At 37.5% G+C, this 27,155-nt stretch overlaps 4 protein-coding genes and 1 pseudogene across 5 annotated transcripts; 1 reads left to right on the plus strand and 4 right to left on the minus strand.

Annotated features, from left to right (window-relative positions):
* Window positions 1-936: 936 nt before the first annotated feature.
* LOC137713739 (DEAD-box ATP-dependent RNA helicase 28) lies at window positions 937-9,459 on the minus strand. 2 transcript variants are annotated; one of them, XR_015956661.1, is made up of 19 exons: window positions 8,940-9,341; window positions 8,655-8,843; window positions 8,505-8,573; window positions 8,234-8,340; window positions 7,970-8,048; window positions 7,435-7,608; window positions 7,165-7,313; window positions 6,926-7,021; window positions 6,701-6,803; window positions 6,446-6,508; window positions 5,829-5,890; window positions 5,535-5,631; window positions 5,236-5,354; window positions 5,110-5,152; window positions 4,837-4,938; window positions 3,398-4,480; window positions 3,227-3,310; window positions 2,201-2,472; window positions 937-1,254 (listed from the first exon to the last, which is right to left on the minus strand). XR_015956661.1 is itself a non-coding variant. In XM_068453085.2 (19 exons), exons 1-19 carry the CDS (start codon window positions 9,270-9,272, stop codon window positions 1,239-1,241), a joined length of 2,256 nt encoding a protein of 751 aa, XP_068309186.2. In that variant the 5' UTR covers window positions 9,273-9,459; the 3' UTR covers window positions 937-1,238. The 2 variants fall into 2 exon arrangements, 1 of the variants encoding a protein (XP_068309186.2); XM_068453085.2 differs by having other exon boundaries at window positions 3,398-3,496; window positions 8,940-9,459.
* Window positions 9,460-11,403: 1,944 nt separating this feature from the next.
* On the minus strand, window positions 11,404-15,243 carry LOC137737005 (large ribosomal subunit protein bL21c). Its single transcript, XM_068476348.2, has 5 exons — window positions 14,800-15,243; window positions 14,462-14,542; window positions 12,514-12,615; window positions 12,299-12,373; window positions 11,404-11,660 (listed from the first exon to the last, which is right to left on the minus strand). Exons 1-5 carry the CDS (start codon window positions 15,133-15,135, stop codon window positions 11,589-11,591), a joined length of 666 nt encoding a protein of 221 aa, XP_068332449.1. The 5' UTR covers window positions 15,136-15,243; the 3' UTR covers window positions 11,404-11,588.
* Window positions 15,244-15,493: 250 nt separating this feature from the next.
* On the plus strand, window positions 15,494-16,186 carry LOC148690313 (paired amphipathic helix protein Sin3-like 4). The gene has a single exon (XM_088686173.1). It carries the CDS (start codon window positions 15,494-15,496, stop codon window positions 16,184-16,186), a length of 693 nt encoding a protein of 230 aa, XP_088542299.1.
* A 1,909-nt stretch (window positions 16,187-18,095) lies between these two features.
* On the minus strand, window positions 18,096-18,530 carry LOC137728322 (large ribosomal subunit protein P2 pseudogene; annotated as a pseudogene).
* Window positions 18,531-24,059: 5,529 nt separating this feature from the next.
* LOC137728315 (DExH-box ATP-dependent RNA helicase DExH9-like) lies at window positions 24,060-26,899 on the minus strand. Its single transcript, XM_088685693.1, has 6 exons — window positions 26,475-26,899; window positions 26,242-26,396; window positions 25,759-25,908; window positions 25,424-25,656; window positions 25,023-25,287; window positions 24,060-24,477 (listed from the first exon to the last, which is right to left on the minus strand). Exons 1-6 carry the CDS (start codon window positions 26,758-26,760, stop codon window positions 24,199-24,201), a joined length of 1,368 nt encoding a protein of 455 aa, XP_088541819.1. The 5' UTR covers window positions 26,761-26,899; the 3' UTR covers window positions 24,060-24,198.
* Window positions 26,900-27,155: the final 256 nt, after the last annotated feature.

The raw sequence follows: 27,155 nt of genomic DNA on the forward strand, positions 1-27,155 counted from the left end.
CAAAACTGTGAAAAAAGCTGAAGCTGAATGTTTATCAAACACAAAAATAGCTCCCAACTATTTTTAATATCAATTTTTTTTCGAATCACCTCTGTACCAAATCAGCCATAAATACACCTCTTCAGCTGCAACTGCAAATCTTCCTTGACGCAATCGCTCTTTTTATTATCCGAAATTTCTTTTGTGGTCCCTAAAGGGGCAAAGTTGGTTCGAACCCGGGCGACGCCATCATTATGCAAATTTTATTTCTGTCTTGTTCCCCTTTTTGTCCTTGGGCTTTCACACTACGTCATTTTTTTGCTTTTGTACAATCAAATAGGAGTGGATTGTATAACACAAAAGATCAAATTGTCCCTACTCCGGATCCCTTTTTTGGGCATCCGGAAGATCATGTGATCATAATTGTTCATTGTGATCAGAAATCATTTAAAATTTAAAATTTAGAATTAAATATAAATAATACCTAACGAAAACTGACCGCACGATATATGATAAACGACCTTGAGCACAAGATCCTCGGAATCCTCAGGAAAAGGATCCTTTTCCCCCTACTTCCTACCAAAATCCTTCCAAACGAGAGATAAATAGGGCACATCTTTAGAGTACATATATATTGTGGCCGCCCATCCCCTTTCTTCTAAACACAAAAATATGAATAAAATGATGCATTCTTAGTCTACAAAAGATTAAACATCAAGGAAATGAAGAAAGTTGAGCTTCTATCGTAAAATCAATTGAAAACATGATGAGTAATTCAATTATTTATAAGCACATGCAAGGTCTCTTTTTTTTTCCGACGTGGGATTGATACTCTCATTATATTGGTGACTCTGGCAACGGTGCCCAAAGGTCATCTATTTTGGTGACTGCACCCAATTGTCACGGTTACGGTGCAACTAGTAATAACAGCAATGTCGTTGACAATGGTGACCAGACTAGACCCAAAGATCAAATGAATTTCATCAAAACTTGATCATCAATTGTTAAAAGTTTGAGAAAACTGTTAAGTAACAAGTAAAATTCACGTCTAAAATACCGGGAGCCAAGCTAGACAAGTCTAAATCCCCTTGAGCATATGAAAGGCAAAAAGTCCGCTCTTCCTTTCCTCCTACCATGCTATTACCAGTTACGTAGTGCTCTCGCTCAGATGTTCCCTCGTAACACTTGAAGAAACCAATCGACCCTTTCACTGCATGTCCAACACAGTATGGGGAATTTTGATTCCCAGCTTGATGAAGCTATCTCCTCTTGTACCTGGTTTAGAAATCAAAAAACAGACAAGATCTATTACGCAATTTCCATCATTCGTGCATTGAGGTAATACAAGCAGCAAAGGAGAAACCTCAACAAGCCGAGATAGTACCATTTGAGCTATTACTAAGATGGAAGCTCCCTTTACTTAAGGAGAATAGAAATACAAATACTCGAGCTACTTCAACAACTAAAATGTACAGTTTTCTATGCACTTCAATGTCAACCAGCTAAATGGCAGACGATAGCTTAGAACAAAAGATACTCACTGTGCATTTAATGGATAAAGGACCTTTCCTAATTCTTCTGTTTATCTAAAACCCTACCTACAGGACTACACCGCCTACTGCCTGACCTTTAACGAAACAAGACATGATTATAGATCACCAAATCATCAGCAAATGGCCTTTCAAGTACTAAACAATTTATTTACCACAAGTAAGAATAACATGATAAAGGATCGAGATAGAGAAGAAATCATGTAGTCGCTATTCTCCCAATTTAAACTTATTGTACCAAAAACAAACTCTAGCAAGAGAGCTTATGGAATTATACCACAATCGTCAACAGAATTTCAGCCAAATGGATCCACTCAAAGGCTCAAGCTCGAGGTCAGCAGTTAAAAGGAAATTTGTGCGTATAAGGGGTAATACAAGGGTGTAGACTAGGTCTCATCACCTGTGCTGATGTTCTCACATTCAACAAAGCCACCTTTGCACTGAAGCATCTTATAAAAACAGTCTACAAGTTTGTTCATTTTAAAACTTTCAGGTGACTAAACTATAGGTACATTTCTCAAGGACTTCTTGTTAGCTGATATGTGCCCATTCAAAAATTTGACTGAATCTATAACATAAAGTCTATGTACAGCACAAAAATGCTTAGTAAGACCGTAAGATACAAATCAAAATCGAAAGGAGGATTAATCACAAGATAAGGTGCTTCATACCTCGACTTGCTCTTAAAAGAATTCTTGGACTTCTTATTTCCGACTCCACTACTTTTTTTGTTCTGCCTCCTTTGACTCATGTCACTCTGGAACAGGTCCTGCATCTCCTCTGTCCTTGACTGAGTTTTTTGGGGGGGACGACTAGATTTCTTACTAGTCTTCCTCACAATTTTGCCAGCATCTGTTGCCTTCTTTGCAGCCTTCACGGCTTTTGCCCGTCGGTAAGCCAGGTCAACAAGTGGCGTTCCGGTCTTCTCCTTTTTTCCACTACCCTGCAGTTCCTTACATAATGATTACTCTGCGCTATTGCATTATACATATCTGTGTGTATGTGTGTGTGTGGATATGGTCATCAAAGTTTTGTCTCTTTTTGTCTTTTCAGAATTTTGAGCTACAAGATTACATGAACACTAAGTTTTTTAATTTTTATTTTTGAGAAGAAACGATAACAATTTATTAAAATAATTACATGAATTACAACATAGTGGATAAGAAATCCCCCATCTAGCAAAACTAGCTAAGACCTCTCAAGTAGATCTATTTACAAGTAACATAACCTCAACCAAAATCATTTTGCGGCTGCTAACATATCCCACAGTATATGAGAAAGAGAATAATCCCTCAACTATAGAAGACCACATATCCAGAAACTTGGGAAACATACTGATGAAGTGAATGTCAACTACCCAAGGGTAATACAAAAATCAATAATCATCTTGCACTAAACCTCTACACCAACCAACCAAATATTTCTTCATCCTGATATCTTTTCTGTTTATGTATATTATTCCACTCTAAAACACAATAATATAATATTTAACTAAACATTTTATATATATGACTTAGTGGCCTAAGCTGGCCACAGGAATACAAGACTGCCCCCACATACGAATCAAAATTAAGATGACAAAAACCTGAACACTTAGGCAATTCTAATTACCCCAAAAAGTTCATCCAAAAGGTACAGAAATATTATATATAAGTATATGCAGAGTCAGAGAGAGAGAGAGAGAGAGAGAGATGTACATCAAACTTTTCATTTTGATTTTCCTCCTCTAACATTTCCCTAGCTGCTTCCAATTTTCGTCGCTTCTTTCGAGGCAAATTTTTCTGCTCCAAACACTTGTCATGTCACACACTTGACCCAAATGAATTATAATAAAAATTTGAAAAAGGAAAATGCAGGATTACAATCACCTCACGCTCCCGCTTCCTCTTTTCTTTCAGTTTTAAATCTTCAGCTTGTTGGGCACTGATTACCTCTTTTCCAGGGTGCCTTTCACTTTCATTGGATGCCTGTCAGCAGAAAGAAGAACTTTGATATCATGCCCTTACTTTGTTAAGTCCCCCATTCAAGAAAAATGCTTAGAATAGAAAAGAAAACAAGTCATCCTGAGAAAATAGGATTACAATGAAGATCTACGGCAGCTTAAGTGCTTCTCACTCCTAGTAAAAGAACACAACCATACATTGGAGAAGGTTTGCTGACTTGAAAAACCTCTAACCATACAAACAGTCTCTTCTTTATTGAAAAGGTTTGGAAAAAAAAAATAGTGAAGAATATTTTAACCCAATAACAATTGGAATGATTGGCTTTATCATTGTTTGAAAATCAAAGGAGAAACAATAAGGTTTAGATTTTCTCTGTTAATCAAAGAGTGGGTATAGGGCAAGTTAAACTTCTTTAGATCACTTACCACATGGAAAATGGCATCAAATATTGCCTTTTTTGGTTAAGAAGCTCAGTTATACTTCGAACCACATCCATTATATGGTATTGGAACTAAATTTATGTAATCAGAAGATGCAACAGGTAGAGAATAATTACAAATGGTATCCAATGCCCCCCATACTGAGGGCTTTTCCATAGGTCATCGCAAATGTATTTTTCTTACATTGTAGTATTGTACCCATTCTGTAGTAAAGTAAAACCTCAGTATAGTGGTACTCTTATAGGAATAGCCTCGGATTAGTCATAAAAAAGTTCAATCCCAATCTGGGCTGGTTATATATAAGAATAAACTCCATACTGTAGTGAGTTATAATGTTTTTAGGTCCTGTCTTATAAAAACTAAGCCTCCACATAGAAATAATTGTGGATAAAGTCAAAAAATACGTAATGTCACCAATCAAAATTGAAATTGAAATAAAAATATTCATCTAAAGTTGTCCGGGATAACGATTTATTCTTTAGAGTTGATGTCAAGTCTTTGAGCTTGTAGGCACGTAATCTCTCGTTTACAGCTTCTGGGCATCAAACTTTTGGCATAAAAGATAGCACTGCATACATACATGTATCAGCCATTAGGTGTCTCTCTTGCTCCAATGTCCACATTTTGGAAATTGACACGCTCACTACTAATGTAAACCTTTGTACCCAACACTTTCATTTAAGATAACTAAGTAAAAAAAAAAAAAAAATTCTTTTCTTTGTAGTTAAACCTCCATTAAGTAATAACCTCCCTCTGGTAATAAAATTGGGTTGGTCCCAAAACTATGACTATATAGAGTTTTTACTGTATTAAAATAATCCAAGCAAATCTGAGGCATTCATGAACCAGATAAATCACCTAAATTGTAAGTGACTGAAACAAATGCATGTCAACATAAAACAACATGGTACACAAAGAAATTACCTTATCTGCATTCACTACCATCCTTTTTTCCTTTTCTGTTACAAACCAGGTTCTTTTGGGGCGTGAATAAATTTCATCTTTGTGCACAATCATATTCTCAGCCTGTAATGAAGGCCACAAAGATTAAACCATAATAATAATAAGTTTACACAACAACAATTTTCCAAGGAATGTGTTGGTAGCAACATTGTACAACCTTCTGATTGCTTGTTGTGCTCTCAAAAATGATAACAACAAATTAGGTAGCAAGGAAGGATTGGTGTTAATAAATACCTTCGATGCTTCCATTTCAGCTTTTCTTAGTGCTTGCTCTTCCCTGCATATATTCCAAATCTAATTACTTTTACGGAAGACAGTTAAGTAAGTCAAAAACCTTTATTTAGAGAAAAAAATGCAAACCTCTCTTCTTGAAGAATTGTGGCCACTTGATCTTCCATTTCCTCAATAATCTGACACCACTTAGTAATTGATTGCTCTGCAACAATTCGACTCCTTAACTTTGAACCAGCTCTTTTTGCCTATTAAATTGAATTCCCCCAAGGAACATATAAGTTAAAACTACAATTCTCTTGAAATCGTGAACATCATTTTTGTACTTGGATAAGCGAACATTAAACACGAGGGTTAGTGTACTCAAGGACGAATGGGAGAAAAGAATACACTTGTCCAAGAACACAACAGAAGAAGATGATGCTCACAATGGCTTTTAAAAGAGATCGGTCATTATCTGTCACGAAAGTAACGGCATATCCTTCTCTGCCTGCTCTGGCTGTACGACCCACTCTATGAACATAGCTGCACAAGGAAAGAAACAAGAAGGAAGTCACAAAGATGCAAAAATAAGATTAAGGAGGAAAAATACATGCACAAACCATAAATGCATAAACGATAAAATAAGGTATACAAGTCAGCAACAGTTTATTTCTAAATGTCAATGGTAGGACAGGTGAATACATGAATATATTGCAACAGTGGGAGTGGCCAGTGATTACCTTGTAAGGTCACGAGGACATGCATAATTTATAACTGTTTGAACACCAATGATGTCAAGTCCCTGCAGAATATAAACCGACTCGTTAATTTTTATAAAGCAACATAATTTTCGTAGTTTTTACAGAGTCAAGATGTAGGGGAAGAAAAGACCATAGACCAACAACCACACCTTTCTCTCCTATCCCCGCCTAATACACAAAGACAAAACAATATACAATAATGGAACCCAGAGAGGACTGGTTAAGTACAATAAGATTATTAAGGACATCAATTCCTTGAAAATCCTGGTTGGAAAACGATATGAAGTTTGGCTAATCTTATATGGTAAAGTCAACAATCCGCATGGTGCATGTCAGCCAGTAGCACATCTTCTTCTTTTTAAATTTGATTTTCAAAATCAATAAAAATATGCAGTTTTATATGTGTAAAAGACGTTAGTGTGATTTCAACAATCGGTTCAATGTCCAATATGAGACAAAGTTGGAGAGAGAGAGAGAGAGAGAGATTCAAAATTCGAGAACAAAGTTCTGAGTGAGTAAGAACACACATCTGGAAGTGCTAATGTACAGACAGAAAAAAAAAAAAAAAAAAAAAAAAATCTAGGATTAGTTCTTACACGAGCAGCCACATCAGTTGCAATCAAATAGTCAACTCCCTGCTTCCTGAAAAGTTCCAAAGCCTACACAAACAATAACAGAAAAGATTTTCACATATTAATAAAAAGGAAAATAAGGTCAACTAGCAAGATATCCAACAGTCATTGCCAATCTTCTTTACCATTAGATATAACTAAGCAGGTGAGCAAACTTCACTAACTAATTATACAAATAACCCACAAAACCAAACTTCACTAAGCACACAAGTTACTCACATCTAGACGCTGGATTTGTGTAAGGTTGCCATGAAGCTCAGCAGCCTTAAGCCCAGCTAACCCAAACAAAATCTTCAACCTATGTGCAGCCTGTTTTGTGCCACTGCCATAGAAAATAAACAATCATTACACAGAACTAACAAAAGATATCAGCCAATATGAGGAAGGAACTCGGAATAAATATTTGTTATTTAGTCAATAATGGTTTAAGGAGATATTACAAACCTGAATATGATCACTCTGGCTGTGAATGTCTTTGAACATAATGCAAGTAGAACTGCTTCCTGATTTACTTCACGCATCCGTCGTATCCTAACCACTCTACATGACATCCAAAATGACAACAGGCAAAAAGGTGAATTTAATTCATACATCAACATACCCTTATTATAGAGTCAAATGCTGCTACAGGTAATGATAAAATTTGAACAAAGCAAAATTGTATAGTGGGTATAATTAATTACTCTTCCGTTAGTGTGACTGGCCGTTTTGCAGATGGGTCAGCCGAGAGGCGTAATGGTTTGGTCAGAGAAAGCTTAACAAGCTCGTCAACTTCTTCAGTCATTGTAGCTGAAAATAGCATGGTTTGTCTCCTTTTGGGGCATACTCGAATCTGCATAAAAACTTATGATTAGAGATTGTTTACTAATATATAAAAAATATTAAATTATTTAAGTCAATCAGAAATATTTCAATTCTTCACATGCTTGCATCAAGAAGGGGGCAGGGCATACCAGCTCATGAATCTCAGCACTAAATCCAACCTCCAAAAGGCGATCTGCCTCGTCAAGAATTAGAACAGCAAGATCATCCAAATCCACAGACATTGAATTGCGTAAATGATCGATAATGCGTCCTGGAGTAGCCACAACAATGTCTGGCATTGTTCTCAAGTCTGCCTCTTGTGCCTGATAAAAAAAATGCCATTCCTTGAATATTTTTGGAAAAAGGAAATGAGAGAAAAAGTTAATAAGAAAAAATGACTGGAAATCATTATGCATGCCAAGTGGATAATTCATTCACTTTCACTTACTATGTTTTTTCCCCTTGGGAGGGGTAACGTAGGTTTTCCATTTAGCTACAAGGTCCTAATATTGAGTTAAAATATTTGACCTCACTCACTTATGCAAGGATAGAGGGAATATAATAATTGGATGTTGGAGGTACGCTATTTTCCCTTGGAACTGAATGTTTCAAGGGATGCCAGACATCCAACCTCAAACCAGGAATCTGACAGTTAAGGCATTAAGAAATGGAAGTGAATCAAACCTTTAATGAAAGCCCTCCCACAACCAGGCAGCATCTGATATCAGTAAACTGGGCAAGTTTCTGAATCATACTATGAACCCTGAAAAGCATGTTAAAAGTTAGACTGAAACTAAAATGACAAGATAAAAGGACAGATCCTAAAAGATGTTTTACATAGGAAATTATTCCTAAAACCAAGCAGTATTGTCCAGAAAACTGTAGTCAAGGAACAGTAACTGACAATAATGTATAAATAAGATAACTGAATATGGAACTAAAACTTACTGCACCGCCAGTTCTCTGGCTGGGGTGAGAACGAGGACCCTAATAGCGGGCACCCGCTTTGGACGAAACAATAGTCTTTCTAGAGTAGGTAACGCAAAAGCAGCAGTCTGTGTAAAAAAGGTGAGAAAAGCGTTAACAGATTGAGATGAAAAGAAAGATCAGTTGTGAAGTGAACGAAGATAATTTTGATTCGACTATCACTAAAAGTAATAACACACAAACCGCACCTCTAACTGTAATGGTTACTCTACCAAAAAGAGAAGTAATATACCTTGCCAGAACCAGTAATCGCACTCCCACATATATCCCGCCCACTCAGAGCTAATGGTATGCACGCCGCCTACATACAAAGCCCCATAAATTCAGTGAACTGAAATGAAAGCAACAGGAAATGGATTGTAAGCGTAACAGGATTCGAGACCTGAATAGGAGTGGGCTTGGTATAACCCAGTTTCTCACACGCCCGAAGCAAAGGGCGAGACAAATGGAGCTCCATGAACGAGTTTGCATGAAAGGAGGTTCCATCTGATGGGGAGAAAAATGGCGTTTTACCATCACCGGCATTAGTGGCATCATCTACTACTTCATCATCTTCCGGCTTATAATCTTCCTAAATTACCAACACCAACAACATAGCTTAATTTAAGCAATTTTATACACATTGAATTGATTGAATGAATTTGAGTAAAATCAACAAGACACAGACCTGTTTGTCGGATTCGGGTTCGGATTCGGATTGGGATTCGGAGCTACCATCATCGTCGTGGGCAACGGCACTGGGGACTGATCGTTGCTGCAGGGCTTTGGAGATCTTGAAATCGACGGAGGTGGTGCTCCGGCGAGCATGTTCTTGGGCGACTGTTTCGGAGTAGGAAGCGAAGTCCCACGGGGACTCAGAGTGGCGAGAAGCTCGAGAGGGTTTCAGAGCTGCTTCGTCTTCTTCCTGTTCATCTTCTTCCTCCTCCTCCTGCGGTTGTTGTTCTTCGGCGTCGGAATATTCTTCGTCACTTGGGGGCTCAAATACGAAAGCGGCAGCCATTTCTGAAAAATTGTGGGTGAGGAGATCGAGAGGGAGGGGTTTTATGGATTTTGGGTGCGAATGCGTATTCCTCCTCCTAGTAGGGTTTTCGACAGGTGAGGCAGGCCTACGTGGACATGCCACATCATCTACATTAGGGTTTAGAATGACCTAACACAAGGTTTTTAATTCAATTTCACATCACCCCGTTTTAATGCACTTTTTTTAATATTTATAGATATTTTCAATTTTTTAATAGTTAACTTAAACAGTTAATTCGTCTTTAAAAGGAATGTACGAGTGAACTAAAACTTCAAAGTTGTCAGTTTAATATCTCAAAATTGAGAGAATTTTATGAAAGGTCTAATTGGATAAATGATCATCGTGGTCATAAGGTATTCAGAAGATAGTTCATCTGATAAAAAAAATCGGATTTAAATCCCTGTAGTCTAAGTTTGTTAAAATTTATACCCAAAATTAAAACTTCTGTCATTCCTCCGTTAGTAGCATGCATGTGAGGATAAGATGGTCATTTCATAGTTAGTCGCATGCCAATAGCTTAGCTAAAACCCTCATGACTAGTGGCAGAGCCAGAAATCGAGGCTAGATAGGGCCACTAAGCCTTATGAAAGAAATTGATTAAAAAATAATATAATTAATGCAAGAAAAATTCATTTTCATAGTGGAATGGAAAATTTTAATTAAAAGAGATGAATCTCATGAAGAAAAAAAATAGATTGAGATAATTATATCATAAGCATCAAACTTCTTTATAAGTTCCTAAATTGAAATTGAACGAAAATTACCGCACCGAACTGATGAAAATTTCTTCCTCTATCCCATATACGCATGGTTTCACTATTCAACAAATCATGCAAAAGGGTGACTAACTAAAGAAGGCTAGTTGATACAAGGATTTGGTTTCATAACAATACTACTGTAAAACACAATTTTTTGGGCAATTAGATAAATATAATAAAGCTAGCCGGGAAAAAAAAGTACATAAGTCAAAGAAAACAAAATATCCCACAAAAACAGAAACTAAAAGTGAAGAAACTTCAAGATAGGCCCGAACCTCTCTTAGTCCTCAAGTGGCTCCGCCACTGCTCATGACATTCCAATTCTAAAGCACGAACAAAATTCTTTCATTGATATCAGAGGTTTGGTTTGTGTTTGAAAAGCCACATTGATGGCAAAGCGAAGAATTGAGGGAGACGTCACCAACATACTCAGGTATGGCCTCCTCATCCACCAACCACTTCTATAAACAAACTGTTGCACCATGGAAACCTCCTGGCAAGAGCTTTGTCCACAAAAATCATAACCTATGGTAGAAGAAAACCTGATAGTGCCCTTATTTTATTTTGGATGCATTGTATTTTGATACTTTCATATGTGGGAGTCCACTGTTTTTTTTTTTTTTTTTTGTTTTTTTTTGTTTTTTGCGCTTTTATAATTAGGTTATCAAAGTTGAATTTTGTAAACGATTGAATGTCTTGGTAGTTTGTTGTGCTTATTGATTGGAACCATGTTTATCAATGGTGATTATGAACCCTTGAGAATGAAAGGTCATTTCATCCCAATTCCCATAACAAATCCAACACTTCAACCTCTGTTCCTAAACTACAAGATAGAAGATGAGCAGCATAAATCTAAAATCAAAATCCAAAACAAAAACCAAATCTAAAACCGAAAGCGATAAGATGGAAGGAGCAGCATCAATCAAGAAGAAGGAGCAGTTCAATCAAAGAATTCAACTGCGCACCCGAATGCGATTTCAGTTCGTGATGTCTTTGTTTATGAATGGGGAGTGACTATGGAAAGGATGAACTGACCATCTTCTCCTCACATGTGAGACTCACGTGCATGTTACAAACAGAGGAATGATGAAAGTACAAAATTTCATGTTTTTCAACTGGCTTAATTTTTCTGATTGTTCAAAAAACGAAGAGTGTTTATGCATACATGAGTTGTGCACAGCGTCAGTGCTCCATGTCCACCCAAGTTCGAATCCTCCTTGGTGAACCTTAGAAATAGATATGACGTGGTAAAATAATGAATTTGTACCAGGCCACAGTGTAAATTGTTGAAGGTTGTGATGATTTCAACCCTGTGCAGGAACTTGGAAGGGGTTACTTGCAATCATGTCAAATTAGTAACGACACACAAATCAATAGTGGAATTGAAACGAATGTTGATCCATATACCAGCTTACATACAAAATGAGAACCGAAACGAATCTATGAAAAAAGAAATTTAAGATTCATTACTTCATAACATTTCACAAGACACACAAAACCAATCACGAATCATACGTTCAAACCTTCCTATGCAGCCCTACGACTCGAGAGTAACTGCTGGATAGTCTTGGTAGCCTGTTATCGCTGTTATCCTTATGCGCGTATTCGGCTGGATACATGACAAACGAGTTAAATCATCAAAACAGGAATAGGCAATTCGGAGATTAGTGATGTGTATTTGATCAAGGACATATATATATATATATATATATATAAGCTCTTTTTTATCATACAGGACTACCAAACTCCTTGGGGACATTAGAGGAAAACCATACAGGAAACTATAAGGAAATATTGTGTCCTATCTACGATGATAAATCGAAAGAATTGACTTTGGTTGGGGTACCAGCAAATCACATGTGATGACTCTGCAAGATTCACCAGTTCGTACTACAACCCTGATGCCATTGGTCAACTAAATCGAGGTTTAGAGTATTGTTTTGTTCAAGAATTGCATCTGGAAATAGGACTCGGATTTGAACTAGAGTAAATAAAAGGTAGGGTAATCAACTAACTGAGAGGCAAATCCTCATTGCCGTAAAATGCATGATGCATGATGCATATAGATGTATGCACTAGTTTAGTTTCTATCATCATATTAACAACTGAAACTCATTTTCTTTCCTTGCTTCGATGTATGAAATCAAGTCAATCGAAGTAACTACACAGATAACAGAAAGAATAGTCATTGCACTTATGAATAAAATCAAATGTTCTGGTTGGTTCACAAAGAAATGACGGTAATACCTGTCGGTGACCGATGTTTCTCCTATAATTTTTCTTCTTTTTATACTTGAAGACAACCACTTTGTCATTAAGTCCCTGCATAAGAATACGCAACAATAAGACAGAAAATATTAAAAAGATACTAACTAAACGCAAACAAATTCACAAATATACAGACCTTCTTTACAATGGTAAAAGAGAGAGATTCCATATAACATAATGAATTAATGAATTACCTGCTCTTCAACGACAGCATGTACAGCGGCATTTGTCACCACTGGCTTTCCAATGTACGTACTTGTTTTAGTCCCCACCAGCAACACTTTGTTGAGAACAATCTGCATAAGATCAAGTTTAAACACCTTGAGGACAAAGCAGCGGTAACTTCTTAGAAAATAAAGATCCAATACTGATAACATCACTGGTTTTATAATAGAAAGAATAATTGATTTCAAAGCCCTTAAAGGCTAAACTAGAGGCCACCAGGCCACAGTATTCTCCAATTTTTCATGAAGTCTAGTAAAGCAAGAGTACATTTCTATAGGGTTAAAAGTACACTCGTGCTGGAAGGGGCGTGGGTGAGGAACCGCTGAGCTTGGATAAACTAAATCCTTATTCAAGTGATTGATAATTTGAAATCAGAATCACAAGAATATTATTACAAAATAAATTCCTTCTAAATCAGCAAAACCATGATGCAAGGTTCTGGACACCAAATTATATTGATTTACGTGACATTGCACTACCCAAATTCTGGGGTTGATTTTCTTGTTCAATCACTCTCTACAACTTTTCGATTCACAAAAGTTTTCAACTGAAGGAAAAATGAGACTTTTAATGTTTCTTTTTATCTTACTACATTTGTTTCCTTATTGAAGGTACAGATCAAATTATGCACACAAAACCATACCATATCACAAGATTGATGCGGCAAATACCATATCACAAGATTGATGAAGCAAATGGTGTTGGAAAAGGACATAATAGAATTGTCCAAGTTAGCAACTAGCAATGACAGGAACTTTTGAGGTCATACGTGTATGACACCGCTTTTCAAAAGAGCATACCCTCTCTGTTGTCATAAGGTAAAGCTTTTTCATACACAAAAACATTGACAGCTGAATTTTTTTGAAATCCATTGAAACATCAACTTAAACTCTTTATTTATTTATTTTATTTTTTTTGAGAAGAAACTATAACAGTTTATTAAAAAAGAAAAGTGAAATACACAAAACTCTTTATTTTCAAGACAATGAAGAAGCCTCTGTCTTGCATATGTTCTTTTAAATTATTGATTTCTTATTATGTTGGAGCATAAAATCGTCCAACATTGGGCCTTGACTGTTGCCACATGCGTAAGCCAGAATGCTGAATTGACTAAGGGGATAAATCATAAAACTATCACTACGACAGACCAACCAGGATTCTTATAAACCAAATATAACATGCCGGAGCAGCAACTTGGCTACAAAGGGATTACTTTACTTCTTCAAAACAAAGACAATCCAATCAATTAAGGGACCACTACGTATGTCTAGCAGGTAGTCCTCCAACAATTATGAGATTGCCTCCCACAGGTCCTTACCTCTTCAGAACTCCTACCTAAATGCGGACTCCAATATGTCTATATACACGTTTTCACAATACCATACTAGTGTTCCTGCCTATCCTTACACTCTGCTGACGTCTCCTAACCTTTGTTAGGTCTTCTTCTTGCTTATTTCAAAGAAGCACCAACATAAAATTTCTAGTCAGACTTTTTGCATGTATCATATTAACAATTTGTCTTGAAATGACTGATTGCAGCATTTCCAATCCACATTTTGTTTTAATAATGATTTCTACAATTTATGACGTGCTGTAAGATTAGCCGAAAGTCACCTAATATCACAGGTTAACTCAACTGATGAGTCTAATATTGGAGGCCGATTTCTGGAAATGGCATTGTAAATGGAATGTTTCTCATCCAACCCAGGAAGTAAAAGCATATGAACTTCAACAAAACCACTCCAGTTGTGTGATTCTAGTAACAGTGATGCATAAAAATACTATTAAAGCTAGGCATTGCACAAAAACTACAATTAACAGCTAGATAATTCCATACAACTAAAACTAAAGCCAAAATGGAGCAACAACAACAGGAATTCAAGTAACGAATGGTGAAGAATGCGAAGAATATCATACCTTGTCGTTAACATTAGCGCCTTTTAGCCGCTGAGTATAGATAAATCGTCCAGGAATGACAATGTACTGGCGCCCACCGATCTATTAGGCATCATACACAAGCAACCCCAGTAGTAAGACTAACAATTTTTGAGCTGATTAGAGAACCCCGACTTCAATTTTTGCTCTTAAATGTAATACAGAACCAAAATGTCATCTATATAAACTGGTAATCAGCACTAAACCGCCACTAAACACCAAATTAACGACCAAAAACGAAATTTAGCAGCATGTAATCAGCTAAAATTCTTATCTGGGTAACCACAAAGACAATCAAAGAAGTGAAATTGAATGCATACCATGACAACGCCGAACAGCTGCTCTCGTTTTGGGGCCTCCGACGAAGGGGTTTCCACGACTTGCAAGGCCGCTGGCTCCGAATCATCGGGCCCGGCCTCTGGTTCGGGAGCTTGAAACTCGGCCTCGACGACCACGGCTGAATCCGACTCCGACGACTTGATCAGAAGCGGGAATGTGGGTCGCCGTAAAGAGCAAGAAGACAGCTTGTGGGAAGAAGAAGAGGAGAGAGACGGAAAGCTGAAATGGGTTGCCGGAGTTTGAAGGTTTTGCGAGATTTTGCAATGGGTTGCGAAGGTAGAGCATAACGAAATTGTTGCAGTTGCAGAGGCCGCCATTGTTGCCTTTTCTTTTCAGAGCTCACTCGCCACTCGCACTCTGCGTCACTCTCCTACGCCCGCCAGACTTTTATCCTATCCGTCGGGGGATTTCTGTATCGACCCATGAAATTTGCTATTTGTACCCTGCATCAGCAAAACTCTAAAATCCAATTTTGCCCCTTCAGCAAAATTTAAAATAAAATCAATTTTTGTAACACTTGCCACTTGCAGTGGGAATCCTTTTGAAACAAGGCATTGACCCCAAGTTTTAAATACTCTCTCCTCTCATATTTTCTGTTTATTTGTCTTCTGTAATTCCTTGGAATTTGTCTTAGAAACCACGCAACAAGAAGAAGACACCTACGACACGAAAAAGATGAAACCAACAAAAAGCGAGTCTTTGGCATATTTGAGGGAGGTGAAGGAGGTATTTGCAAAGCAAGACAAGATTGAAAACTTCCACCACTTTGTTCAGCTCCTCCAAGACTTCCGGTCCAAAAAATTTGAAGCCACCGCTGTCGTTCACATCGTCAAACAGCTCTTCCAAGGACACCCTCATCTACTCTTAGGTTTCAATGCCTTCTTGCCCAAGGAACATCAAATTACCTCTCAACCCTGCCCACCTCCTCCTCTTGCTTTCCGAGAAGCCCTTGATTTCGTCAACAAAGTCAAGACCCGACTGTTATGCGAAAGCCGAGATGATGAGGATGATGATGATGTTTATGAGTTTTTTACAAACATTATGCCTAGTTACAGAATGATCAGCAGGTCATCCAAACGAAAACGAAAGGCTAATTCTAGTAGTACTAGTAGTTCTGAATCTAGTGACAATAACCGCGAGGCTACTGAGGTAATTTATCACAAGGTTGCAGCTCTTTTCAAAGACCACCCAGATTTACTACAAGAATTCACTCGCTTTCTACCCCCTCTTCGTCAAGATTACCATAGTTACCTTGAAGTAACAACAACAGTAAAAGATAAAGACCACTCGCGCGGTAGTAACTGCACTCCAAGCTATTGCTTGCTGCGAAAGAATTACTCATATATCATTGTCATCAACACATTGTGATTCCAGAAGAAGAGGGCTTGAGTCTCAAGTACTCAATGACCGTTGCGTACTGTGCTTTACCACTACAAATTCCACTTCTATGCCCAAATCTGAGTATGAACAAAGCCTTTTACACTACAAAGATGACATGTATGAGCTCAACATGTATGAACAAAGCGGGCTAAGCCTCACAATGGGCTAGCAATAATGTGGTTCAAATTCGCCTTTGACGAGAATCGAACCTAAGACCAGGGAAAGAAATAAGAAATAAGACTTTTAAAGTGAAAAAGCAAGTCTTTGCGAACTGAAAAAAGAAGGAAAAGCTGGGGAATCAGGAGGAATGAAGAAGGTGCACCCACAAGGCTGAGAAGTTTTAAGAAGGGCCTAGACCTATTCTGGTCCTCATGTGGCTCAAAGGCGCTGGACTCGCAACCAACGAAGTCTATGCGGCTCAGCTCATCCTCAGAGGATGAACTTGACCAAAAAATGGGTTGACATAAAGACAGTAGTAGTATTTCACAATAGATTTTTAATGACAATTGTCAATGGGTTCGAATAAAAGTAGTTTTGCTCAAAAGGTTTAGGGCCAATAAAGGCACAACTTGTTAATGTTCCAAATCCAAACCACAAAGTGCAACTAACAAAGGGAGATTATTTTCAAACGCATGTTAAATTGAAAACAACGACAATAATGAAACGTGAAGTAGAACAATGAACTTTAGTTTGTAGGTGAGGCTTTGGTTGGTGGCTTTGGGTCGTTTAGTTTGTGGCCTGTACTTGAGTGCCGCCTATGTTATATTAGAACAATGAACTTTAGTCCAATATCATCTCCAATTCAAAGAAATTCCACGGTGGATTATGCCATTGTTAATGCTACTCTGAACATCAACATGAACAAATAAGCCAATTGGGTGCAGTAAATCAGTAGAAAGGTTTTCATTTCCAACTAAACAACAATTACATATAGTAGCTAGAGATAAAATCCTGGTTACCAAGTTCTGTTTATTATAACCAACCCTCATTGCACATCTTATTCTAGTTCAGCATCTTCAACTTCTTCATCGATCCTCCGGCACTCCATGAAGATAGAGAACGTTGTTACATCTCATCTGCAGGAGAAAAACATCAAGTGTACCTTCGTGAATGCATCGCATGTTTACAAAACATAGTAAAAAGTTAAGGGAGGAAACAGATTTGTATTCACTGGAGAAAAAACTTAGAACTTGAAGAAGAATCTATTGTGTTTAGAAGTAGATGCGTGGCGGTTCGTCACAAAAGTTCCACCCAGTAAATGATAAATCTCCAATATGACAAACAGAAGATAGCATTTGAAGCATTGAACACATCAAGGAGCTTTTCCCCATTTGTACTATATACATTCAGTTCATTTGCAGCTATGCTTCATATATATATATATATATGTGTGTGTGTGTATGTGCCAATAAGTAAACACATTCTAATAGCATTCAAATTCATAATCACATCATAAGAGTTGCTCACTTTAGAAAAACAAGTGACAGGGACCATACTTTAACATAGGGCAGCATTAGGGATGGGTTGACAAAACCAAAAACCGAAAAAAACCAGATCGAAAATTGAATTGAAAAAAAAAACCAAACCAAAAGTACAAAATCGAACCAAACCAAACCGAATAAATATATATTAATTTTATGTAAAATTTTAATTATTATATATAATGGATATTTATTTCCAAATTAATTCCAAGCCCAAACTTTAACCCCTTTAAGCCTAAATAGAATGTTAGGCCTCCTATTAGAAAGTTAGGAATCCTAGCATACTAATTATTTCTTCATTTCTTCTCCCCAGCCGTGATTTTTTCTTTTTTTTTTATTCTTTTTTTTTTTTTTTTTACTATCATGCCTCCACCTTCAGGTCCTTCCTCTCTCCCCCATTTCTCTCTTGCTTTTTTTCTTCTTTTGTTCTCTCAGCTCCCTCTCACCCATTTCTTTCTCTTTCTTTTTTTCTCCCCTGATATCATTATTTTCTTCTCCTCTTTCTTTGCCTCAGCCGCAGCAGCGGCAGCACCACCACCACCACCACAACCACAACCAGTTGCAGCAACTGCAACAGCACCACCTCCACCAGCTGGTACGGAGGCCAACTTTTCCCTTCCAGAGGCAATTAGCTCTGTGATGTCCTTACCCTTGACTTCGGAAGGCAGAAGTTGAATCCTGTCATCATCAGCCTCGGCACCAACGTAGCCAAGGTTGTCCTTGAGATCTTCGGCGGTAGGGGTGGTCTTGCCGCCCAACACAGCCAACAAGTATGCAGCGACCACCTTCATCTCTGCTTGAGAGGGCTCTGGATCTGCGGAGTGTGGAGAGAAAGGGTAAATTTGCAGCCGAATGCGGGAAAAAAAGAAATGTGCTTCAAGCTCCAGGTATTTAAAAAAAAAAAAAATCATGAAAAAAACCGAACCGTTTCGAACCAAATTCTAGTTATTGGGTTTATATCGGAATGGTATTTTGTCCTATCTTTGTAGTAGTTGACTTCATCCTAGGCAGTACCACTGATTCTTCTCTTTGTAATACTGGAGTTTGATCCTGCCATTTGATTGTTTCTCTATGCCCCTGACCTTTCCCCGCCAACGGACCGATGTTTTTGGGCTACGGGTTGAGCAGCACCGTGCCACTCCAAGAGTAATTCAAGGTTAGCTTCTTGACGTAATTCACGTCCGTGAAAGTCTTGACGAGGATGGCCGGAGCATTAGACCTGGCATTTTCAACCCGATTCGTTAACCCGACTCGATCATTTAAATTAGTATTCGGATGAGTGATAAACAGATCGAATGGTTCACTTATTAAATAACGGATCATTTTGGATTAACCGCGAAACCTCTTACCATTCGTTATTATGAACTTTTGTGTAATTTCATTTTGGGTGATCGCTCTTCTTTCTCACTCTGAGCACAATTTATAAGCTACAGAAAAACACCTCCCTTAAAGAAACGCTAAAAAGGGAGAGATTCATCCAATCCTTTTTCCAAACAATCTCTTTCTCTCCCCTCTCTTCTCTGGGACATCTCAGGCCTCCAATCCTTCATCCAACCCTTTGTTCCTTCCCAGGTTTTACTTTATATAATTGTAATATTACAAAAAGTCTGGCTTTGTGTGCGTGTATTCATATAGTTATTGCCTAATTGGGTTGATTTGTGAGTTCAAATCTGATTAATTTTAGAGCTTACAAGACTTGTATTTTGGCTGAAATTTGGTGGGTTTCTGCTGAATTGTTAAGGGCTGAAACATGTGACTCGTTAGCTTAATTGGTTGGGTTCAGATGATCCGTTAGCTTAACAAGTTGAGTTTAGATGATCCGTTAAATTAACAGGTAGGATTGAACCTGACCCAAGCTCTATAAACACGATCCGTTTACAGGTCTAATACACGCACACACAATAGCGCGCACAACTTTAGTCCGATCTTCACCATCATCATCTATTTAAAACCCAAAAGGCATCACACATACTGCAAGGAGCAATGCAAACTCTAAGAGAGAGCTAGAGAGAGAAAGCCTAGAGGGAGAGAGCTAGAGAGAGAAAGCTTAGAGAGAAAGTTAGACAGAGCTTAGAGGGAGAGAGCTAGAGAGAGAAAGCTTAAGAGAGAGAAAGTTAAAGAGAGAGCTGCTGTGTATTTCTACAAAGTAATCACGTAAGCTTTTCTTTTTTTACACATTTAATTTCAAGTTTTTGCTCAGATTCATCTACATTTTAAGTAGTTAAAGAAAGCTTTGATTTGATTTCTCATAGTTTAAAAAACTTAATATTAGAATATTTTGATTTGATAGAAAATGCTTTGTGTCATGCTGGTGTTTAATTCCAACGATTTATAGTTTACCTTAATTTTTGTATCTCTCCATATAAAAATGTTAATTTGTGCTTTTTATTGCTACTGCTGCTGGTGTTTAATTCGAACTAACTTATTTTAAATGCTGATTTGTGCTCTGTATTGCTACTGCTGCTGTTTTTTTAATTTGAACTGACTTATTTGTAGGCATTCTGCCAAGCCAAACAAAAATAAGTCAGTTCGAATTAAACACCAGTAGTAGCAATACAGAGCACAAATCAGCATTTAAAATAAATCAGTTCGAATTAAACACTAGCAGCAGTAGCAATACAGAGCACAAATCAGTATTTTTATATGGAGAGATCAAAAAATTAAGCTATTTAAACTATAAGTAGTTGGAATTAAAACCAGCATAGCACAAAGCATTTCCTATCAAATCAAAATATTTTAATATTAAACTTTTTAAACTATGAATCGGTGGAATTAAACACCAGCAGAGCACTAACAATACAATACAGAGCACAAATTAACATTTGAGAAATCAAATCAAAGCTTTCTTTAACTACTTAAAATGCAGATGAATCTGAGCAAAAATTTGAAATTAAATGCGTAAGAAAAGAAAAGATTACGTGATTATGTTGTAGAAATACACAGCAGCTCTCTCTCTAGCTCTCTCTGTCTCTCTCAGTTCAGTTCGTTTTGTTCTTTGCAGTATGTGTGATGCCTCTTGGGTTTTAAATAGATGATGATGGTGATGATTGGACTGAAGTCGTGCGCGCTATTGCGTTGGCATGTATTCCGCATTCCACGGGCTATGGAGTTAAAGAATTTTAAACATTTGGAGTATTTATTGATTTGCCCCTCAATTTTTATTTTAAAGCCAATTAATCCACTCTCAATTTTTTATGATCATCTGAATTCACCCACACACCGTTGGATTTTTTATATTCTTCGTCTAATCATTCATTCCGTCAATTTTTATCACGCCAAGCGAAGCGATAAACTTTTTTAGTGTAAAAATGTTATATTGTTGCTTACTGACACCTATACTTTTTCCGTTTGGTAACTTTTTATTAGGGGCAAACGGTTGATTTCTCTAAAAGATAGCATGCTAAATTGTATTTTTTGCGTCTCGCTTGATTTTCGCACGAGGGTAGCACCAAAGTTTCTAGACATGCCCATTTTCATTTGAGTACATAAAAAGATGTTGGATTACACGATCCGTTTTTTAGTTCCACAGTCACAATCTTTACAAAACAACTACCAACCTACTACAAAAATAAAATGTTACCTATCTATTATTAGATTTGCAAACTATATAATCATAAACTTAAAAAACTACTTAATTTGTAATAATATACTAATTGACAATTGTACCATCCATGAAGCTCTCTTTATTCAATTCAAGACTTCTATTTCTTTATATTTTTCGTCGAACAATATATTTGATAAATTAGACGCTAGATTGGGATTTGTGATTTGTGATTTTGGATTTTGGATTTGGATTTGGATTTTGGATTTCTGTTATGTATTTGTATATTTGTATATGTATTCGTATTCATAATTGTATTTGTTTGTTTGTTTGCTGAGGAATGAAGAGTTGTTCCAATTTTAACTGATTCACTATATGTAGTTCATTGATTTATTTGTGCCGTTCATTTTTACTAGTTTATGGCCTGGTTGTTTTCGAGATTGTGCCTGAAATGCGATTAACCGAGACACTTAGGATGAATAGGATTGCCAAATAATATTAATTATCCACTTGGTGGTGGCATGCTGATGATTGTCTGCCACCACTGGCCTGGTAGGGGTTGGCTCGTCTCTATGCATTGCTTGATTTTCAATTTTTTCAGGATATGTCTCAGCAGCCTCCATGGCAAGAATTGGTTGCAACTGATTTGCATGGAAATGAATGGCATTTTCGGCACATAATTTCAGCACTTGTGTATTTTTCATTGCAATTGCTTTAGCTAGGAATCTTCGTAAAATTGCATTTTGTCTACGTCACATTCATTATGTGTGGTTTTACATGCATGTTCCAGAGGTGAAAATGGAGAGCTGCGTGTTGGAGTAAGGAGCCGTCTTGTGTTATTTCTAGTCACAGCATGCATCTTGGAGTTCTGGCTGCTGCATCTCATGCCATTGCAACTGGGACACTATTTTCTGTACTCTACATGCCAAGGTCTTGTCTATTTTGCTTTATATGGAGTCAAATGAGTTCGTATCGTATCTTATTTGTTACCAATGTCCTTGTAGTCTTATTATGTGTAATTTCTCAGACTATTTCTTATATTTTGCACTCTGATTTTGTACGTGTGAATGATGGTGTTTAGGCGAAAACTATTTGATAACAATTTTGTTTTTAGTTTTCACTTTTGTACCTGAGATATGGGGAAATGATGGATAAGAAGATGGTGGGAGGGAGGGGAAGCAAAAAGACGAATAAATGAAAACAAAATCTTGAAAGTAGAAACAATTTAAAACAATTTATGATTTTTTTAGTTTTCATTTTGTGCAACCATCCGTCTACATTTCTTCTACATCTCTGCCCCCTTCCTTTCTTTCTCCACTCTTGTATATCTCTCGTCCTCTCTTGTTCTTGTCCTCTATCTTTAAAACAAGAATGAAAACTAAAAACTAAAAAATGAAATAGTTATCGAACTGTCCCTAAATATATTAAAGAGTTTTGTTATTGGTGCTGATATTTTCTTCTGTTGGAGTATATTTTAAAATGGTTGGCAGCCTAGTTGGTTGGGTTATTTCTTGTATTGATGTTACTCTGTTAGAATATACCTACCTTGTTGGAGGAATAAGACATCTCCTAATAAATTAATGGGTAGTTGGGTCATTTGCTTTATTTCTTAAATTTATCCTGATTCCTGACAAAAAATTATTTGCTGGGTCCATTTGTGCCAGAACAAGTCGATCCGAGTTCCTTGTAAGTGTCAACAAGTACGTTGAAGCTCGCAGTCAGAAGCTATCTGTTGGGATGAGGTTTAAGATGAGATTTGAGGGTGAGGAAGGAGACACAGCACTGGGAATGGCTGTAGGCTGTTCGGAATTCAGCTTCTTGAAAATTCTAATTTAGAAGAGGCATCTGGATAGTTGGGGGATATTATACCAGTTTCATCATTTGATGCCGAATCTGACCGACATTCGGAACCATCAAATCTCAATCGATCTGATCATCCTTCAGGAAGTTGTGATGCTGAGAACCCAATAACCCAAATTGAAAATGCCATTACCAAATTATCAAACCTCCCGACAAACTTATCAATTCCTCCTGCTCTCACCGAAATTCCGACTTCCACCGGCCTTCAACTGCTTGCAGTCAAAAGAGAATAAATGATTACAACTGTGAAGAAGCTCAAGTTTTGGTCAAGAAAAAAAAGAGAAAAAGGAAGACTCTCCACCAACCCTATTATCCTCCCCCACCACCTCAACGACCACCACTGCCACCACCCGGCCACTATTGCTGCTCATACTCCTCCTCAACCCAACCCTCGGCTCCACCCTTACCATCATGGTTGGATGCTGACTACATCTACGAGACTCCTTTGGCACCTCCAGTCCAGCCTGCTCCAGAGTTTGCCTATCACCATCATGATCCAGTTCCAAGCCAACAAACGCCCAAACCAACGAGGGAGAGATTTTATGCTGCCGCCTCCGCCACTTGGGTCCTGAATTGTGTTCTTGGCTTCGGCATCCGTTTACTTCACTGCTTCAGTCCGTGTTTTTGCATTCGTGAAGTAATCCTGCAGTAGTGGAATATCTCAGTTGAATTATTGTACAAGGCAGACTGGCAGAACAGCATTTCTGAAATGGTATCGTATGTCAATTTGGACGTGCACATGGCATTATACATGTCATAGAAATTAGAAAGCTCGTGCAAAAATTTGTATCGTATAATGTTTCGGTCTTGGCAGCAATTCTGTATGTTTTCCTACATGGTAATGGTTACATCGGCAAATTACAGGGAACCGCTCCTCGTAGGATAACATAATCCGAAAGAAAAAAAAATGACGGGATCAACTCAAAAATGAAAAATAAAAAACGACGGTCTACACTGGAAACAATATGTACATGTTGAGGACAAATTTTTATAGGATGCTCGTTCCAGGACTTAGTCGACAACCACCATCTCTCTCTTGCTCGGAAAATGAAATGCATCCACTTGCAGTCTTCCTGCATGAATCTTTCGAACCCCCTCCTCCCACTTCTAAACTCCCTTTACAAGTATAGGGAAGCTGCAAAGACAATGTCCCTCTTGATATTCGAAACAGCCTCCTCGAATTTTGATTCAAGCTCAGTTTCCCCAACAGACTTAGCTGCTTGTATAAGTTGCTGAAGGACCTCCTCTAATCTCCTAATTGCCCTGATCAAACTGCCTTCAAAGACAGGTGTAGCTGACATGATCTCGTAGAATTTGGACCCTTCCGCCCATGCATACACAGCCTCCATAATATCAGGCCGAAATGAACCCACAAAGCTGTCAACATCAATTTCGACCTGTAGTGTATATAATACAAAACATTTTAAAGGACGGTTAAAATCACCTATACAGCGATAGTGTAAAGAAATTCAAGCGCATGTTCTACACAGAGTTGAGCCAATTTAGACCAATATAACCAGCAGGACCGATCAATATATGTACACTGAGAAATGACCATAGAAATTTGTACAAAAATGCAACTCTTACCACATATTTGTACCCTCTCTCTAATAGAGATAGGACCCACATGCGTTGGCATGCCCTACCTCTATTAGAGAGATGGTGCAAATGATGCAACTCTTGCCCATTTCATTTAGTCTATGCGTCGGAATCTCTTGGTGGTAATGATACTTTACAATGAATCGAATCTGAGCTTCTAACTAAATTTTACTGCAGAATATGCATGCATACCATATTGTTTGAATGTCTTTACAAAATTTGAACTCATTCTACTTTTAAGGTGTTAAAGACGAATCTCTGGTAGAATGATGATATACAAGCTGATCACAGAAGCTGGTAGAATAAATATTCAACTGTACCAGAAAGGAAGCCAGTCTTTTACCTTGCACTCAAGCTGAACATCAGCGACCCTCCGAGCTGTATCTTGTAATTGTGAAAATAGCAGGTCAAGCTCTTCCCTTGGTTTTATAGCTTCCTTAAGCTTCTCCTGCCACACAAAACATGAGAGAAGAGAAACCATCTCTTCCACTTTTATGTCCTTGAAAGCCCCATTGAACATGAGCTCAGTCAGGGTCAACTCCTCTGCACTACTGATTTCACAAGCAACTTTACCCTTCAATTCCACAACATCATCCTTCGTAACATATCTGCATTTCAATCCACTCAAATTATTTTAGTATTTATATCTAAGGCATCAAAGTGATGGAATTCCTCGTTTAAAAGCAAAAAATTAAAAAAGAACTTTATGGTTACAATAGAAAATGAGGGACGAGAATTCATTACCCTAGCCTCCGAAGGACCCGTTTTCTTGCCTTCAGTTCATCTTTAAAAGCCAATGCAGTGGAAGAGCACATTGTTTTCTTAATTGATTTGATCTTGGCGGCCAAATCCTGCTTCATATGAAAAACCTTGAGCTTTTGCTCTATAAGTGGAGTTCTTGCAACTTCATGCCTGTCAAACAGGTTCTCTAAAGCCACCATCCTATGAGACACCTTTTTGTATGAACTACTTTCAATCTGAAGAACGGCAAATCCAGTTGAAATTAGTAACACAGAATTTTAAAACGAAAATAATAAAAGAAAAACTAAAAGTCAAATTGCACTACTGCAGTAGCATACCTTCATATCTTCTTCGGGATCGAGTAAAGGAATCTTTCCTTTATCAAATCTTGACAGAGTTTCAACAACTCTCTTCAGTGTGTTTTCTTGAGCTGGTAGTGGCAAAAGATCCTTAGGAACGACCATACAAAGTTCACTCATACTATTTATCTGTTCAGAAAATATAAGTCAGCAAAATAACAAGCTTTTGGGTAAGTGATAAACAAAATTAATACTCTACATAGTACAGAATTGAAAATGACCCCTTAAAGAATTGCCATAATGACTCGTATACAAATTTAAATCTTATCAAAAACAGCAGCAGAAATTTGCAGAGAATATTAATAAGGTCACTTTGCCCCGTGAATCACTGCGTCAGAAACATGAGGAACATTGGTTACAGTTACATAACCAATATAAATCATCAGCATTCAGTACATCATCAGAGTTCAGATGAGGTTCCAAATTAGGCACAATGAACAGCAGAAGCATCAGGCATTTTACCTGAGATATGGAAATGGAGACAACAGCAGGTTCTCCTGGCTCTTTCAGAGGGATAATTTTGATGGTTTTCTTTGCAACTTCACTTGGACTCACCCCACATCTTGTCAGAACATCCACCGTGTAGTTTGCATCTTCGGGTTTTCTACTTGCATCATCTGGACAACGGAATGAGTTGTTTAGCAACCTGAAAAATCAAATCAGAATAAGGACTCTAAGCAATTGAGTGTCCTAACCTTCTGAAACAGTTTTCACCCGTTGAAAATTAAGTATCACTCCCCATGTGACTGGGTCGTCAAAGGAAAAAGAAGAACTTTCATCACTTTTAGCACATTGGATTGAGACAAGCCTGCCAGGTTTCAGAAATGGTAAGCAGTACTTTGGAGTTTTACCCTTCTTTTTGTTAAATCCACCCAACCTTCCAAAAAAAAAAAAAAAAAAAAATCTCACAACCAACCAACCTATCAAAGTATGAAACTTCGAATCATCTGAACCTTTGGAGAGGCAATAAGAGCATTGCATGTACCCTGTTTTCTAAGGAGCTTTTTCTGCAGGTTTCTAGAAACTGTATTAGGAGTTCATTCCTAGCTAATTGCCTTTGATAATGATCTTGAAATTAAAATCATATCCTATTATCCAGGTTTCACGCTACCGCATTAGGGCTTTGTTCTTATTTTGTACTTTTTCTTTTGGATAATATTCATATCCTTGCTTGGGAATTCCTGGTTGGACTTGGTATAGTTCTCAGATCGAAAATTGATATGAATATCATGCAAAAGAAAAAGAACAAAAATAAGTACAAAGATGATTATAATGATGTTGGGAAAATGTAAACAGTATAATATAAATAAAAGGCGAGGATCTGAACAATGGTGATGGACTGAGAGTTTTATTTTATGCAGGTTTAAATGAAGGGT

The sequence above is a fragment of the Pyrus communis genome, chromosome 15 (assembly GCF_041283825.1).
Source record: "Pyrus communis isolate YQ-2024b chromosome 15, ASM4128382v1, whole genome shotgun sequence".
NCBI classification, from domain to species: Eukaryota; Viridiplantae; Streptophyta; class Magnoliopsida; order Rosales; family Rosaceae; genus Pyrus; species Pyrus communis.

What these genes read in the sequence shown, in the direction of transcription:
- LOC137713739 (XM_068453085.2), bottom strand. Translation starts at nt 9,272, where the DNA reads ATGGCTGCCGCTTTCGTATTTGAGCCCCCAAGTGACGAAGAATATTCC. An exon ending in CCAAGCCCACTCCTATTCAG is followed by an intron (nt 8,574 to 8,654) that starts GTCTCGAATCCT and finishes CTTTGTATGTAG; the next exon opens with GCGGCGTGCATACCATTAGC. An exon ending in CAACTGATGTGGCTGCTCGT is followed by an intron (nt 5,891 to 6,445) that starts GTAAGAACTAAT and finishes TATATTCTGCAG; the next exon opens with GGACTTGACATCATTGGTGT.
- LOC137737005 (XM_068476348.2), bottom strand. Translation starts at nt 15,135, where the DNA reads ATGGCGGCCTCTGCAACTGCAACAATTTCGTTATGCTCTACCTTCGCA. An exon ending in ATGCTGTCGTTGAAGAGCAG is followed by an intron (nt 12,374 to 12,513) that starts GTAATTCATTAA and finishes ATTCTTATGCAG; the next exon opens with GGACTTAATGACAAAGTGGT. An exon ending in GAAACATCGGTCACCGACAG is followed by an intron (nt 11,661 to 12,298) that starts GTATTACCGTCA and finishes TCATGTATCCAG; the next exon opens with CCGAATACGCGCATAAGGAT.
- LOC148690313 (XM_088686173.1), top strand. Translation starts at nt 15,494, where the DNA reads ATGAAACCAACAAAAAGCGAGTCTTTGGCATATTTGAGGGAGGTGAAG.
- LOC137728315 (XM_088685693.1), bottom strand. Translation starts at nt 26,760, where the DNA reads ATGCAATGCTCTTATTGCCTCTCCAAAGGTTCAGATGATTCGAAGTTT. An exon ending in CGGGTCCTTCGGAGGCTAGG is followed by an intron (nt 25,288 to 25,423) that starts GTAATGAATTCT and finishes ATTGAAATGCAG; the next exon opens with ATATGTTACGAAGGATGATG. An exon ending in ATGTTCAGCTTGAGTGCAAG is followed by an intron (nt 24,478 to 25,022) that starts GTAAAAGACTGG and finishes TATACACTACAG; the next exon opens with GTCGAAATTGATGTTGACAG.